The following is a 15514-nucleotide window of genomic DNA, read 5'->3' on the forward strand; positions in this document are numbered from 1 at the left end:
AATAATAATATAATAAAGCAAAAAAAAAACCAAAACAAAAAAAAAACCCCAACAAAAAACCCAGGATTTGGGGATTATTAAAAATGGTGAAAACGCAACACCCCCCCCCGCCCCCAAAAGAGGGGCCGGGAGAGCCCCGCCCGCGCGCGGCCCCTGTAGTGTCAACACGGCCCCCCGCCCCCAGCGAGGTCATCAGCCCCGGGAGCCCCTCCCTCGCGGGGGCCCTGCGCCCCTCCCCTGCCCGGGGGGGGGGGGGGCGGGGTAACCCCCCACCCCGCTTATTTTAGGGTCCCCCGGGGTACTGAGGGTGACTGGTGATGGAGGGGTGCCCCCGGGGGGTTAAGGGTGTGACCCCCGATTTGGGGAGGGGCGGCGCCATCAGATGGTGGAGGTCTTGTCTGTGCCATCTGCGGGGGTGGGGGTGTCAGGGGCACCGGGGGGCTGTGTCCCCTCACTCCCCCCATGTGTCCCCCTGACACCCCCTGTCCCCGCATCCCACCTTGTCCCCTTCCCCAAAATTCCCCTGGGCCTCTGTGCCCCCCACGTCCCCGCCATGTCCCCATGTCCCCCCGTGCCCCCCCGTGTCCCCATGCCCCCCTCACCGCCCAGCGCGTGCTCCGTCATGCTCAGGCACAGCGACTCCAGCGTGGGGTTGATCTCCAGGTCAGTGCCGGGGAGGGGACACTCTGGGGGGGACACAGGGGTGAGGGAGGGGTCCCAGGCACCCTACCCCCCCCAACCCCCCAATCCCTGCCCCCCCAACCCTCCTGGGGGGAGGTGTCCAGGCATCCTGAGCCCCCCAAAACCCCCGGGGGAGGGCAGTTTAAGCATCCTGCATCCCCCAAGCATGGACTGAAACATCCTCCCCCACCCCTGGGGGGGGGCACAGGGTTACCCCCTCCCCCAGCATGGTCCCCCCCCCCACTTTTGGGCCCCCCCCAGTCCTACCCTGGGGGAAGGCGAGCAGGGCCTGGGGCGAGGTGTGGACGGGCAGCGAGTGGGTGCGCTGCACCGCGCTGCGGCTCCCCGGGGAGCCCCCGGCCCCCCCGCTGCCAAACCACAGGCTCTGGGGGGGGGAAGGGTGGTTACTGGGGGGGCTGGACCCCAACACTGGGATGCTGGTGTCCAGCCCGGCCCCCCCAAAAAAGACCCCCAGGATCTGGGGCCCCCATGGGGATCGCAGGGTGAAGGAGCCCCCCAAAGGATCCCAGTGTCTGACCCCCAAGTTCATGCAGCCCCCCCATCCCAACATCCAGCAGCCCCCAAATCCCCAAGGACCCCCACATCTGCCCCTCCAAATGCCCAGGGACCCAAGCATCTCCCCCACAACCCCTAGGACCCCCCAAAATCCCCCGAGACCTCCACATCTGCCCCCCCAACCTCTAGGACCCCCTCAAATCCCCAGGGACTCCCCACGTCTGCCCCCCCAACCTCTAGGACCCCCTCAAATCCCCAGGGACTCCCCACATCTGCCCCCCAACCTCTAGGACCCCCTCAAATCCCCAGGGACTCCCCACATCTGCCCCCCCCAACCTCTAGGACCCCCCTCAAATCCCCAGGGACTCCCCACATCTGCCCCCCAACCCCTAGGACTCCCCCGCCCCAGCCCAAAGGACCCCAGAATCCGCCCCCCTCCCCCAGAACCCCCACACCCATCCCCGTGACTCACCTGGCGTCCCTGGGCACCGAGGGGGGCCGCCGAGGGGGGCCGGGGGCGGGGGCCCCCAGCAGGCCCCAGCAGCCCCAGGCGGGTGGGGGGCAGCGCACGGGGGGGCAACGCGAAGGGCGCTGCCCCGCCGCCCCCGCCCCCACAGAGCCAGCTATGGGGAGCGAGTTGGAGCCAAAGGCCCAGCTGGGGGGGGGCCCCGGGGGGGGGGTGGTCAGGGTGGCACCGGCCCCCCCAGACCCCCCGCCAGCCCCAGGGGTCACCCAGAGCCCCACCCGGGGAAAGCGAGGCCCCCCCAACCCTCGGGGGGTGGGAAATGGGGCACCCAGGGGGACAAAGTGGGGCACAGGGGTGTCCTGGAGGGGGATGAGACCCCCTCAGACCCCCCCAAATTGGGGGGGGGGAAATAAGGCACTTGGGGGGGCCACGAGCCCCCCAGAGGAGCCCCAAGGGTGTAAATGCAGCACCCGGGGGGTCCCACACCCCCCAAGAGAGGCAAATTGGGGGACAGGGTTGGGGTCCCGAGGGGAAACAGGGGCATGGGGTGACCGGGGGGGGGGTCCCAGCCCCCTCGGCCCCCCCCCAAACGCCCACCTACCCCTTGGGGGGCCGATAGCCCGGGCCGTCGAGCGGCACCTTCTTGGGGAAGGCGCGGAGCAGCTTCAGGACCTGCTGCTTCCAGGAGAGGAGCCTCTTCTTCTGCGTCTCCGTGAACGCCTGGGGAGGACACGGGGGGGTGTCAGGTGGGGGCAGATGGCCCTGCAGCCCCCCCGAGCCCCCCCCAGGCCCTGCCCTACCTCATGGCTCAGGCACTTCTCGAGGAGCTGGAGGTAACTGGTGATGTTCTCCTCGTCCGGCCGCGACACCAAGAGCTGGGTGCACACTGGGGGGGGGGGCAGGGGGGGCCCCAGGCACCCTGACACACCCCCCCCCCCCCACCGAAGCGGGGGTCTCACCTTTGCCCATGACACGGGTGAACTGCCCCGGGATGTCCCCGTCGGGGACGGGGGCGGCAGGGGCTTCAGCGTCGGCAGCCGGGTGGGGGGTGAAGGCGTCGGCGGCCCCCGGAGGGGCCCCATCGGGGGTGCTGTTTGCTGGGGGGGTGGCCGGGGGGGGCCTGGAGGCCTTGATGGGGGTCACCATGATCTGCGGGAGCTCCTGCAGCGCCGTCCACAGGTTGCCCCCCTCCAGGATGTCCTGCGGGGACCAGGGGACACGTAGGACAGGGTGGGGGGACACACGGGGGACGAGTGGTGGGACATGGGGACTTGGGGGGATCAGGGACCACCCCCCCCAGCCCTAGCGACATTGGGGGAGACCAGGGGTACCCTGTGCCATCGCTGGGGACAACGGGGGGGGGACCAGGGACATCCTGTGCCACCCCTGGGGGACACAGAGGGGGGACCAGGGACATCCTGTGCCACCCCTGGGGGACACAGAGGGGGGACCAGGGACATCCTGTGCCACCCCTGGGGACAACAGGGACACGGGGGACACCCTGTGCCACTCCTGGGAACACGAGGGGACGAGGGCCACCCTGTGCCAGCCCTCGGGATGCAGAAGGGGACCAGGGCCACCCCATGCCACCCCTGGGGACCCGAGGGCCACCCCGGTGCCACACCTTCTCCAGCGCCCTGAGGACGCTCTGCCGCTCCCGCAGCTTCTGGATGCTGAGGGCGATCTTGTGCCGCGCGCCCTTGGTGACGTTCTGCGGGGACAAGGAGGGACAAGCGGGGCGGGGGGGGTGTCCCCTCATCCGAGGGTGGTGGGGACACGGAGGGGGGACGCAGGGAGGGAGCCCCGTCTTACCTGTGACTCGAGGTGATGCTCCGTCAGAGTCATCATCTCCTCGTACGTCATTTGGGAGAAGAGCGCTGCGTACTTGTGCAGCCGCAGGCTCTTCAGCCAGGAGGGGACATCTTTGGGGGGGGGGCGACACGGGGGTGGCCGTGAGGTGACAGGTCCCCACGGCCCCCCACACGCCACCCACGGGTGTTCCGTCCCCCACCTTTCATGCCGCTGCCGTCCTCCTGGAAGGTGTTGCGCCCGCCGGCCGGCTCCTCGGTCTGCTCGCTGCCCGAGGAGGCCACGCTGCTCTGGGGCGAGAGGGGCGCGTGGTCCCCGAAGGGGGGACGGGGGGGGACGGGGACAGCGGGCTCGTCACCCCCCCCCGGCCACTCGTTTCCCCCTCCCTGGGGGCTGCCGGGCACCAGCGAGAGGGAACGCTTCAGCGGGCTGGGGTGCAGCTGGCAGGGCAGAGCTGCGGGGATTGGGGGGTCAGGGGGGGCCCGGGCGCCGGGGTCCCTTCTGCGGGACCCCCCCAGCCCCTTGTGTCCCATCCCCGCCAAGTCCTCTGTGGCCACCCGGGACCCCCCCAGCCACTTCCTCGGCCCTTCACATCTCCCCCAGATCCCTGTGCCCCCTACCTGTCCTGTCCCCCCACCCCCCCCACCCCTCAGCCTCCCAGATCCCCTCCCCGGACACCCAGGTCCCCCCGACCCCTCCCCGTCCCCCCAAGTCCCTCCTCGGCACTTAACGTCCCTCCCACCCCCCATTGCCCTTAACGTCCCCCAGGTTGCTCCTCAGCTCCCTTGTCCCCCCGCCCCTCCCTACCCTCAACGTCCCCTCCAGACCCTTTCCCAACCCCCTCGTCCCCTCCAGACCCCTCCCTGGCCCCCCCTGCCCCCTCCCTGGCCCTCAGTGTCACCCCCAGGCCCCTTCCCACCCCCCCCGTCCCCGCTCACCCGCTCCCCCCAGGCCGTTGCCGCTGGCGGGGGGGTGGAAGGGGGGGTGCCCGTTCTCCCGGGGGGCTGTCTCGGGCCAGGCCGGCCCCAGCTCGGGGGCTGCGTGCTCGGGCCACTCGTGGGGAGGCGGCGGCCGTCGAGGGGCGTCGGGGCGGGGGGGTCGCCCCGGGGGGCCGCCGCCACCGGCCAATCGCTCCTCCAAGTGGCCCAGCCACAGGGCCAAGGCGCTGCGGTCGTCCAGGGTGGTGGCGGGGTGGATGAGGGCGTAGGAGAGGAGCTGCCGGCTCTCCTCCACGCAGCGGTTGCTCTCGATGGCGTACGCCAGGATCTTCTGCAGCCGCTTCATGTACTCGGCCTTGGCGGCGGCGTTCCCCGGCTGCAGGAGCGGGAGGTGGGCCAGGAGCAGGGCCACCGCTGCCTCCGCCGGCTCCTGCGGCCACTGGCTGATGGCGGCTGGGGAGGGGGGGACAGGGGTGAAGGGGGCGTCGGCGTCACCGCGCAGCTCGGGGGGGACGGCACCAAGGAGGGGACGAGGCTGCGTTCTCATCGGGACGCGCGGGGGGCGGGCGGATTTGGGGGGTGATGGAGCTAAACCACCGCCCCCGGGCTGGAAACAGGGGAGCAAAGCTCTCCAGGGACAACTACAGAGGGCTAAAATTTGGGACAAAACCCCCCAACTTTCCCCAAGGAAGATGGGAGCCCCATGAGTCCCCCTAATTGTCCAGGAATGCACAGGGAGGGGACCCCAGAGGTGCCCGGGGACAAAGGGGGAGCCCCGGGGTGAGGCGGAGAGCCCTGCCAGGTGCCCAGGGAGCTTTTGGGGTCCCCGTAAAGCTCCCCTGGGGTACCCAGGGCCATGGGGGGAGCCCCTGGGGGGAAGCGGGATGATGCACAGAGACCCACTGGCTGTGGCGAGAGCCCTCGGGGCTCTGCAGGGCCCCATGGGGTCCCCAAGGAGCCCACCCAGGGAGTCCCAGGGGTGCTGAGGGAGCCCATCCATCTGCCCAGGGATACCCGGGGTGCCCACTCGTCCACCCAGGGAGCCCCGCGGGTCCCTGCAGAGCCCACCTACCCACGCAGGGAACCCACCTGCCCACCGCGGGAGCCCCGGGGGTCACCACAGAGCCCACCCACCCGCCCCGGGAGCCCCCCGCCGCGACTCACCGGCGCTGTTGGCCTCGGCCTCGAGGAGGTGGATGTCGGTGCAGTCGGCCAGCGAGTGCTCGAGGCAGAGCTGGAGGAAGCGGGCCTGGGTGCGGGTGACGCGCTTCAGCAGCGAGAGCAGGGCCACCGTCTGCTCGCACTCGTTCCAACCCTTGAACCACCCCGCCACGATCCCCACCTGATCCCGGAACATCATGGCGGTGCCGGGGGGGCTCACGGTGGCGGCGGGGAGGGGGAGACGCGGGGCCGGCCGTGCCCCCCCCTCACATGGCGGCGATGCGGCGGCCGCAGTGGGGGCCCCCACGGGGCCTGGCTGAGGAGTCGGTGCCCCCCCGGGCCAGGGTGGGCATGGGGAGGGGCGCAAGGCCCCGACGGCTCCGGCCGGGCCCCCTGGCCGCGTTCCCGTGGGAGAGCCCCAGAGATCGCTGCGGAGAGAGAGGAGACGGGGCGGTGTCAGGGCGGGGGACCCCCCGTGGGACCGGGGATGCGCCCACGGGGACGGGCACCCCCGCAGGACCCCCGCCGGCGGGGCCGGGGACGCTCCCGGTGCGAAGGGGAGCGCCTCAGGGGGCCAGTTCCACCCTGCCAGGACCACCGGGACCGCCCCGGCGTGCCCACTGCCCCCGTACGCGCTCCCGAGCCCCAGAGAAGGGATCCCCGGCCCCGCCCCGCCCGGGGACACCCCGGGAGGGGCGCGGGACCCCTCGGAGCGCCCGCCCGGTGCCCCGCTCCAGCCCGGCAGTACCCGACGCCCTGGAAGAGGGGAAGGGGAAGCGGCCGGGGGAGCAGCCGAAGGGGCTGTGGGGGCCCGCGGGGGGCGGAGCGGGGCGGGCCCGGGCGCAGGGGGGTCCCGGGGCCCTTCAGGGCCCTCCCGGCGGGCGAAGCGGGCAGAGCCGGGAGCGGGGCGCTCCCAGCGCCGCCAGGGAGGGCGAAGGGGCCGGGGCGGGAGGGCCGGGCCCGGAGGGGCCGGGGCTCGGTACCGGTACGGGGGGGGGGGATGGGGGTGCGGTCAGTCAGGGCCCGGCCGAGGAGGCCGCGCCGGGGGCGGCCCAGGCCCGGCGGCCGCGGGGAGGAGCCGGGGCCTCGGGGCTGCGGGCCGGGGCCAGGGCTGGGGCCCAGGCGGGGCCCGGGGGCTGCGGCCGGGGCCGGGCCCGGGACCGCCCCTCACTCACCGCCGCCGCCGCCGCCGCAGCCGCACTCGGAGGCGCCGTCGCCGCCGCGCAACGTCAGCGCGCACGGCACGCACGGTGCGTCACCGCACCACTGCGCATGCCCCCGCCGCCGTGCCCCGCCCCTTCCGCCACCCGCACGGCCGCGGCCAATGGGAGGGCAGCGGGGTGGGACGGCCGCTTCCGGCGGCGAGTTGTCCGCCTCTCGCGGCCCCTCCCCGGCTCGCCATTGGGCCGCGACGCTGCCAATGGGAGCACGGGGGCGGCCCTCGCGGCGTCGCGTGGGGCGGGGAGGAGGCAAGAGCCGCAGCGCGGCCCCTCCCCTTTGCGCCGGCCACGCCCCCTCCCTACTGCCACGTCCCTCCCGAGGCCACGCCCCGTCTCTGGGCTTAGACCACGCCCCCTCCCGTGGGCCACGCCCCCTCGGCGGCACTCTGCTCCCTTGCCTGGGCCCTACCCGGGGGCGGGGGCTGAGGGGGCGGGGCTTGCGGGGGCGGGGCTTCAGGGTGGGGCGGGGGCGGGGCCTGTGGGGGCGGGGCTCTGGGGCCGTGACTCGGGGGCCCTGGCCACGGGGCGCATGAGCCCGGTCCCCCGTGTGTCCCAGTGTCCCCAGTGTGTCCCAGTGCCCCCAGCCCAGGTCCCCCAGTGCCCCCAGCCCAGGTCCCCCAGTGTCGCCAGCGTGTCCCACTGTCCCCAGCCCAGGTCCCCCAGTGTCTCCAGTGTGTCCCAGTGCCCCCAGCCCAGGTCCCCCAGTGTCCCCAGCGTGTCCCACTGTCCCCAGCCCAGGTCCCCCAGTGTGTCCCAGTGCCCCCAGCCCAGGTCCCCCAGTGTCCCCAGTGTCCCCAGCCCGTGTCCCCCAGTATCCCCAGCGCCCCGTCTCCTCCAGCCCATCCCCGCTGTCCCCAACGTCCCCAAGGGCTCCGGCCACACGTCCCCCGTCTCCCCAGCGCGTCCCCGGCCCCCGGGGTGCGTGTGCTCCCGTGGGACGGGGACAGGGACCGGGACAGAGGGACGGACAGAGGGGGGCACGGGGAGATGGCGGGAGGGAGGGACAGACGGACGAGGGAGAGGGGGACAGACGGAGGGAAGGCGGGAGGGACAGACAGACGGAGGGAAGGAGGGGGGACCTGATGGAGGGAAGGAAGGAGGGACGGACAGACAGCGGGAGGGATGGAGGGCGGGAGGGAAGGACAGACAGCCGGAGGGAGGGAGGGAGGGCCGCGGGCTGGGGGAGGACAGACGGACCGGGACAGGCACCGACGGACAGAGGGACGGCTGGCTCCGCGGCCCCGCCGGTGCGGGGGAGCAGAGCCCGTCCCGCCCCTCCCCGGGTCCGTCCGTGGGTCCGTGGGTCCGTCCGTGGGCCCGCCCGCCGGCCCCGCCCCGCCCCGCCCCGCCCCGGCGGCTCTGCGGCTCCGAGCGGCGGCGGCGGCCTGTGCCGGCGGGACCGGGGCTGCACCGGCACCGGCACCCGCACCGGGGCCGCCCCGCCGCCATCCCGGGCCGCCCCCCGCGCCGCACCCGCCCCGCCGCCATCAGCCCGGGCCGGCATCCCGGTACCCCCCCCGGCATCCCGGTACCCCCCCGCATCCCGGTACCCCCATCCCGGCATCCCGGGGCTCCCCCACCCCGTACCGGCATCCCCCATCCCATCGCCCCTCCCCAACCCCGCTACAGCCGGGCCCGGTCCCCCCCCCTCCCCTCTCCCCGGTGCCCCTCCTGCTGCCGGTCCCCCCCCACTCCCGGTGCCCCCCTCCCCGCCCATGGCCCCCGGCGGGGCGAGGCCTGACCGGGCCCGGTGCCCCCTCCCCGGCCGGTGCCGTGCTCGGAGCCGCGATGGGAGCGTCCGTGGGCTGAGCCCCCCAGGTACCGGGGGCTTCTCTGGGGGGACCGGGGAGGGCGAGGACCGGGGGCGGTTACCGGGGGCCGGGGTACCGGGGGCCGGGGTACCGGGGGCGGTTAGGGGCGGGGGGGGCACCGGCGGGGGTGTTACCGGAGGGAGGGTGGTTACCGACGGGGGGGGGGGCACCGGGGGCTGGGGGAGGCACCGGGGGGCGGTCCCTGGGTTGTGCTGTCCTGTACTGGTCTGTACTGGGTCATACTGGGCTGTGCTGTCTTGTACTGGTCTGTCCTGGGTCTGTACTGGGCTGGGCTGTCCCATACTGGTCCGTACGGGGTCTGTACTGGGCCATGCAGTCCTGTACTGGTCTGTACTGGGCCACACTGGGCCGTGCAGTCCTGTACTGGTCTGTACTGGGCCATACTGGGCTGGGCTGTCTTGTACTGGTCTGTACTGGGTCTGTATTGGGCTGGGCTGTCCCATACTGGTCTGTACTGGGCCATACTGGGCTGGGCTGTCTTGTACTGGTCTGTACTGGGCTGGGCTGCCCCGTACTGGTCTGTACTGGGCCATGCAGTCCTGTACTGATCTGTACTGGGCCATACTGGGCCGTGCAGTCCTGTATTGGTCTGTACTGGGTCTGTACTGGGCTGGGCTGTCCCGTCCCGTCCTGGGCTATACTGGGCTATACTGGGCCATGCAGTCCTGTACTGGTCTGTACTGGGCCGTGCAGTCCCGTACTGGGCTGTACTGGGCTGGGCTGTCCTGTACTGGGCTGTACTGGATCATACTGGGCTGTGCTGTCCCATACTGCTCTGTACTGGGCCATACTGGGTCGTGCAGTCCCATACTGGTCCGTACTGGGCCACGCTGGGCTGTTTTGGGCCGCACTGGGTTGTACTGGGCTGTGCTGGGCTCTACTGGGCCATGTTGAGCTGTACTGGGCCATGCTGGGCCGTACTGGGATATGCTGGGTCTTACTGGCTTGTGCTGGACCATACTGGGCTGTGCTGGGCCTTACTGGCCTGTATGGGGCTATACTGAGCCATACTGGACTGTACTGCTCATACATACTGGGATGTACTGGGCTGTGCTGGGGCATACTGGGCTGTGTTGGCCTGTACTGGCCCATACTGGCTTGTACTGGTCCATACTGGGCTGTTCTGGGCTGTACTGGGCCATACTGATCCATACTGTGCCATATTGTGTTCTACTGGGCTGTCCTGGGCTGTACTGGCTTATACCGGGCTGTATGGGATTGTACTAGACCGTACTGGGCTGTGCTGGGCCATACTGGGCCATGATGGGCCATCCTCAGCCATACTGGGCTGTGCTGGCCCATACTGGGTTGTACTGGTCCATGCTGGGCTGTGCAGCCTGTACTGGCTCCTACTGGGCTGTACTGGGTTGTACTGGGCCATACTGGGCTGTTACTGGGCCATACTGGGCTGTGCTGAGCCTTATTAGACTGTAATGGGCCATTTGGGGTATTACCAGGCGATACTGGGCTACACTGGGCTGTACTGGGCTGTGTCGGTCTGTACTGGCCTAGGCTGGGTTGTACTGGACTTTGCTGGGCTGTACTGAGCTGTACTGGGACATACTGGGGTGTATGGAGCTGTACTGAGCTGTACTGGGCTCTACTGGGCCATACTGGGGTGTATGGAGCCGTACTGGGGTGTATGGGGCTATACTGGGCTGTACTGGGCCATACTGGGGTGTATGGAGCTGTACTGAGCTGTACTGGGCTGTACTGGGCCATACTGGGGTGTATGGAGCTGTACTGAGCTGTACTGGGCTCTACTGGGCCATACTGGGGTGTATGGAGCCGTACTGGGGTGTATGGGGCTATACTGAGCTGTACTGGGCCATACTAGGGTGTATGGAGCTGTACTGAGCTGTACTGGGCTGTACTGGGCCATACTGGGGTGTATGGACCTGTACTGAGCTGTACTGGGCTCTACTGGGCCATACTGGGGTGTATGGAGCCGTACTGGGGTGCATGGGGCTATACTGGGCTGTTCTGGGCCGTACTGGGGTGTATGGGGCCATATTGGGGTGTATGGAGCCGTACTGAGCTGTATTGGGCTATACTGGGCCATACTGGGGTGTACGGGGCCATACTGGTTTGTTCTGGGCTATACTGGGGTGTATGGGGCCATATTGGGGTGTATGGAGCCGTACTGAGCTGTATTGGGCTATACTGGGCCATACTGGGGTGTACGGGGCCATACTGGGTTGTTCTGGGCTATACTGGGGTGTATGGGACATATGGAGCCATACTGGGCTGTGCTGAGCCATATGGGGTCATACTGGGCTGTACTGGGCTGTGTGCAGCTGTGCTGGTCCGTACTGGTGGGTACTGGTCCCCTGTCCCCACAGGCCCCGCGGCAACGCCCGGACGGGACCGACATGGAGCCCTGAGAGGAGGTAATGGGATCACGTGGGATCACACAGGATCTCATGGGGCACACGGGATCACTGGGATCACACGGGATCTCATGGGGCACACGGGATCACTGGGATCACTGGGATCACACGGGATCTCATGGGGCACACGGGATCACTGGGATCACTGGGATCACACGGGATCTCATGGGGCACACGGGATCACGCGGGATCACACTGGAACTCCCTGGATCTCAGGAGACACGCGGGATCGCATGGGGGCACACGGGATCTCACGGGATCACACGGGATCTCACGGGGCACACGGGATCATGCGGGATCACACGGGAACTCCCCGGATCTCAGGAGACACGCGGGATCACACGGGATCTCATGGGGCACACGGGATCACGTGGGATCACACGGGAACTCCCCGGATCTCAGGAGACACGCGGGATCACACGGGGGCACACGGGATCTTACAGGGCACACGGGAGCACACGGGATCACACGGGAACTCCCCGGATCTCAGGAGACACGCGGGATCACACGGGATCTCACGGGGCACACGGGATCACGTGGGATCACACGGGAACGCCCCGGATCTCAGGGGACACACGGGATCTCATGGGATCTCATGGCTGCCAGGGGATTGGGCGGCAGCCCCCCACGGCACCGATCCTGCCCCTCCTTGGGCCCCTTGGGCCCGATCCTGCCCCCGGGCCCGATCCTGTCCCCCTCCGGGCCCGATCCTGCCCCACGGCCTGACCCTGTCCCCGCCCCGCAGGCGCCGCCGGGGCCGGCGGAGGATGGCGAAGCTGCTGGTGCCCCTGGTGATGCTGGGGGCGGTGGCGGGGTCCCACCGCTGCCCCCCCCGCTGCCTCTGCCCGGCGGCCGCCCCCAACCCCACCCTCCTCTGCGCCCGCACCGGCCTCCTGGCCGTGCCCCCCACCCTGGACCGCGCCGCCGTGGAGCTGCGTCTCGCCGACAACTTCATCGGCGCCGTGGGACGCGCCGACTTCGCCAACATGAGCAGCCTGGTCCACCTCACCCTCTCCCGCAACGGGCTGCGCCGCTTGGCGCCCGGCGCCTTCGCCGACCTCCGCGCCCTCCGCGCCCTCCACCTGGACGGCAACCGGCTGCCGGCGCTGAGCGGGGCGCAGCTGCGGGGCTTGGCCAGCCTCCGCCACCTCATCTTGGCCAACAACCAGCTGGCCGCCATCGAACCTGCCGCCTTCGCCGCCTTCGCCGCCACGGTGGAGGATCTCGATCTCTCCCATAACAATTTGCCGGCCTTGCCGTGGGAGGCGGTGGCCGGCATGGCCAGTTTGGCCACCCTCACCTTGGATCACAACCTCTTGGAGCGGGTCCCCGCCGGGGCGGTGGCGCGGTTACCCCGCTTGGCACGGTTGGACCTCACCGCCAACCGCTTACGGGCGTTACCGCCGGTGCCGGGACCGCCGGGACCCAGTTTGGCGGCGGGGGGGAACCCTTTGCATTGCAACTGCGAGCTGCTGTGGTTGCGCCGGTTGGCGCGGCCGGGCCGGTTGGAGAGCTGCGCCTCGCCACCGCCGCTCGCCGGCCGCCTGCTCTGGGCCGTGCCGGAGGAAGAGCTGGCGTGCCGGGCACCGGCCATCGCCGGAGCGGCCGCTGACCCTGCCGCCGTGTTGGAAGGCCAACCCTTACGGTTGGGTTGCGCCGCTGCCGGCGACCCGCCGCCAGCGCTGCATTGGTTGGGTCCCGACGGGCGGTTGGTGCAGAACGGGTCGCGCCGCGCCGTCCGGCCCGATGGCTCCTTGGAGCTGCGGGTGGCCACGCTCCGCGACCACGGCGCCTTCACCTGTGTCGCCTCCAACGCCGCCGGCGAGGCGGCCGCTCGGGTGCAGGTGGCCGTCCTGCCGCTGCCCGTCCCTCGCAGCGACGGGGACGGGGATGCCGAAGCCGGGCCCGGTCCTTCCGACATGGCTCGCGCCGGGGGCAACGAGTCACGGGCGGCGGGCGAGCGGCGCATCGTGGCGGCCGAGCTGACGGCCTCCTCGGCGCGCATCCGCTGGCTGCCCCAGCGCCACGTCCCCGGCATCCGCATGTTCCAGATCCAGTACAACAGCTCCCTCGACGACTCCCTCGTCTACAGGTGGGTGCCCGTGGGGGGCTCAGGGGGGCCCTGGGGGCTCTGGGGGATCCTGGGGGCTCTAGGGGTCTCTGGGGGTCCTGGGGGCTCTGGTGGTCTCTGAGGGATCCTGGGGGCTCTGGGGGGTCCTGGGGGCTCTGGGGGTCTCTGAGGGATCCTGGGGGCCCTGGGGGTCCTGGGGGGCTCTGGAGGTCTCTGAGGGATCCTGGGGGGTCCTGGGGGGCTCTAGGGGTCTCTGGGGGGCCCTGGGGGGTCCTGGGGGGCTCTGGGGGGCTGCAGGGTGCGGGGTTCGGGTGCGTTTCCCCTCGTTGCGTGGCGCTGCAGGGCCCGGCACGGCAGCCTGGGACGTTGCCTGGCATCGCGGGGTGGCATCGCACGGCACCGCGTGGCGTTGCCCGGGAGCACGTGGAGCCGCGTGGCCTCGCCCGCCCGCGCCGCCGCCTCGCACCGCGCAGGCGCGCGCGCCCCGGGGCCGCGTCCCCCCCCCCAAGCCTCTCCGTGCCCCCCCAGGCTGCTGCCGCCCTCCAGCCGGAGCTTCGTGCTGCGGGACCTGGCGGCGGGGCGCGAGTACGACCTCTGCGTCTCGGCCCTCTACGCCGAAGGGGCGACGGCGCTGCCCACCGCCCGCGCCCTCGGCTGCGTCCGCTTCGCCACGGCCGGGGGGGCCCCCGGCTGCGCCGCCCTTCCCCGACCCCATTTTTTGGGGGGCACCGTCATCATCGTCATCGGTGCCGCCATCGCCACCTCCGTCCTCGTCTTCATCCTCATCCTCACCGCCCGCTACAAGGCAGCGGCCGCCCGCCGCCCCGCTGCCGCCGTCGCCAGCGTCTGCTCCCAGACCAACGGCACCCACAGACCCCCCGAGCCGGAGCCGCCGCCGCCGCCGCCGCCGCCGCAGCCCTCTGCCCTCCCGCCACCGGCACCCGTGGGTGCTGCCAGGGAGGGGGCGCGGGGGCTCTTCCCCAGCCACAGCTACCCGCGGCGCGCACGGACTCGGCGCCATGGCTCGCTGCCGCGCCTCGACCTGCCCGACGCGGCCCCCACCCTGCGCCCCTCCTTCGGCAGCACCCACTGGATGCTCGAGAGCACCGTCTAGGGGGGGGCAGGGGGCGGGCAGCACCCTAGGGTGCTCGGAGGCAGCCGGGCGGCACCGGGTCCTCAGCATCCCCGTGCTCTCCTGGGTGCTCACGTGCACCCCGGGTGCCTGAACGCACCCTTGGGTGCCCAAATGCAGCCTTGGGTGCTCCTGGGTGTCGGAACGCAGCCTTGGGTGCTCCTGTGCACCCTTGGGTGCCCAAACGCACCCTTGGGTGCTCCTGGGTGCCCGAATGCAGCCTTGGGTGCTCCTGGGTTCCTGAACACAGCAGCCTTGGGCGTACCTGAACGCAACCCCGGGTGCTCCTGTGCACCCCTGGGCGCTTGGTGCACCCATGGGTGCCCGTATGCAGCCGTAGCCGGTTGGATGCAGCCCCAGCACCCCTGGGTGCCTGCAGGCCCCCCCCAGGTGCTTGTGGGTGCCGTCGGGTGCCGGCACGCACCCTTGGGTGCTCCTCACGGTCCCTGCGTGCACCCACGTGCCCCCCGGGCACCCGCGTGCTCCCCCCCATCGGTATCCATGTGCCCCCCCCCCAGGGGCACCCGTATGCAACCCGGTACCTACCTGCCCCCCGTGGCGCCCGCGTGGGCACCCCTGGGACGTGCGCGGGCACCCCGAGATGTGCGGGCACCCCCGTGGGCACCCTGATGGGGGACACGCACCCTGGGACTTGTGCGCACCCCGACGCGCGTGTGTGCCCCGACACGCGTCTGTGCCCCGACACACATGTGCGCCCCGACACACGTGTGTGCCCCGACACGTGTGTGCACCCCGACACGCGTGTGCGGCCCTGGCCTGCCCCCTGCCGCGGTGCCTTTGGCCGGGCCGGCAGCGGGGGGGCCCCGCACACGCCACTGACATGTCTGCACAGATGACACGAGAACCGCAGCCCCCCCCTCCCCTCGGGGGGGGCCCGGACACCTGGGCCCCCCCGTCCCCCGTCCCCCCCGTCGTCCCCCGTCCCCCCTACCCGCCTCGGCCCGGGGCCTCCTATCTGGCTGGTCTGGATAACCCCGCGGGGTCGGCCCCCGGCCCCCCATCTGCCCCTTGCCCCCCCATGGCCCCCAGCCCCATTTGCCCCTTCCCCCCCCGCTGCCCCCCATTCGCCCCTTGCCCCCCGATCTCCCCAGCCCCCTCGCCCCCGCCAGCCGCCCCCGGCCCGCTGCAGTGTTTAACACAAGTTTTTACATTAAAAACCTGTGCCCCCCCGCCCGGGGCGATTAAACCTTTTGTGTGTGAAGAGGAGGGGAGCCGCTCTGTCTGTGGGGGCCGGGGGTCCCCCTCCTCTGCCTGGGGGCCCGGGGGTCCCCTCTGCC

General features: G+C 71.3%; 2 protein-coding genes across 2 annotated transcripts; one reads left to right on the top strand and one right to left on the bottom strand.

The window, feature by feature from the left end:
• Nucleotides 1–333: 333 nt before the first annotated feature.
• Nucleotides 334–6851, bottom strand: SAMD4B (sterile alpha motif domain containing 4B). The gene is given in 14 exon segments (XM_072848826.1): nt 334–407; nt 603–686; nt 949–1066; nt 1670–1788; nt 1791–1852; nt 2265–2383; nt 2464–2549; nt 2623–2863; nt 3288–3374; nt 3476–3585; nt 3675–3926; nt 4411–4863; nt 5575–5999; nt 6747–6851. Coding segments are annotated over 13 exon segments (1956 nt in total). The 5' UTR covers nt 5771–5999; nt 6747–6851; the 3' UTR covers nt 334–378.
• A 3901-nt stretch (nt 6852–10752) lies between these two features.
• Nucleotides 10753–15174, top strand: LRFN1 (leucine rich repeat and fibronectin type III domain containing 1). The gene is made up of 3 exons (XM_072848868.1): nt 10753–11013; nt 11759–13105; nt 13613–15174. The coding sequence occupies exons 2-3, from the start codon at nt 11781–11783 to the stop codon at nt 14196–14198; spliced, it is 1911 nt and encodes a 636-aa protein (XP_072704969.1). The 5' UTR covers nt 10753–11013; nt 11759–11780; the 3' UTR covers nt 14199–15174.
• Nucleotides 15175–15514: the final 340 nt, after the last annotated feature.

Source organism: Ciconia boyciana, chromosome 33 (genome assembly GCF_034638445.1).
Source record: "Ciconia boyciana chromosome 33, ASM3463844v1, whole genome shotgun sequence".
Lineage (NCBI taxonomy): Eukaryota > Metazoa > Chordata > Aves > Ciconiiformes > Ciconiidae > Ciconia > Ciconia boyciana.

What these genes read in the sequence shown, in the direction of transcription:
- LRFN1 (XM_072848868.1), top strand. Translation starts at nt 11,781, where the DNA reads ATGGCGAAGCTGCTGGTGCCCCTGGTGATGCTGGGGGCGGTGGCGGGG. An exon ending in GACGACTCCCTCGTCTACAG is followed by an intron (nt 13,106 to 13,612) that starts GTGGGTGCCCGT and finishes GTGCCCCCCCAG; the next exon opens with GCTGCTGCCGCCCTCCAGCC.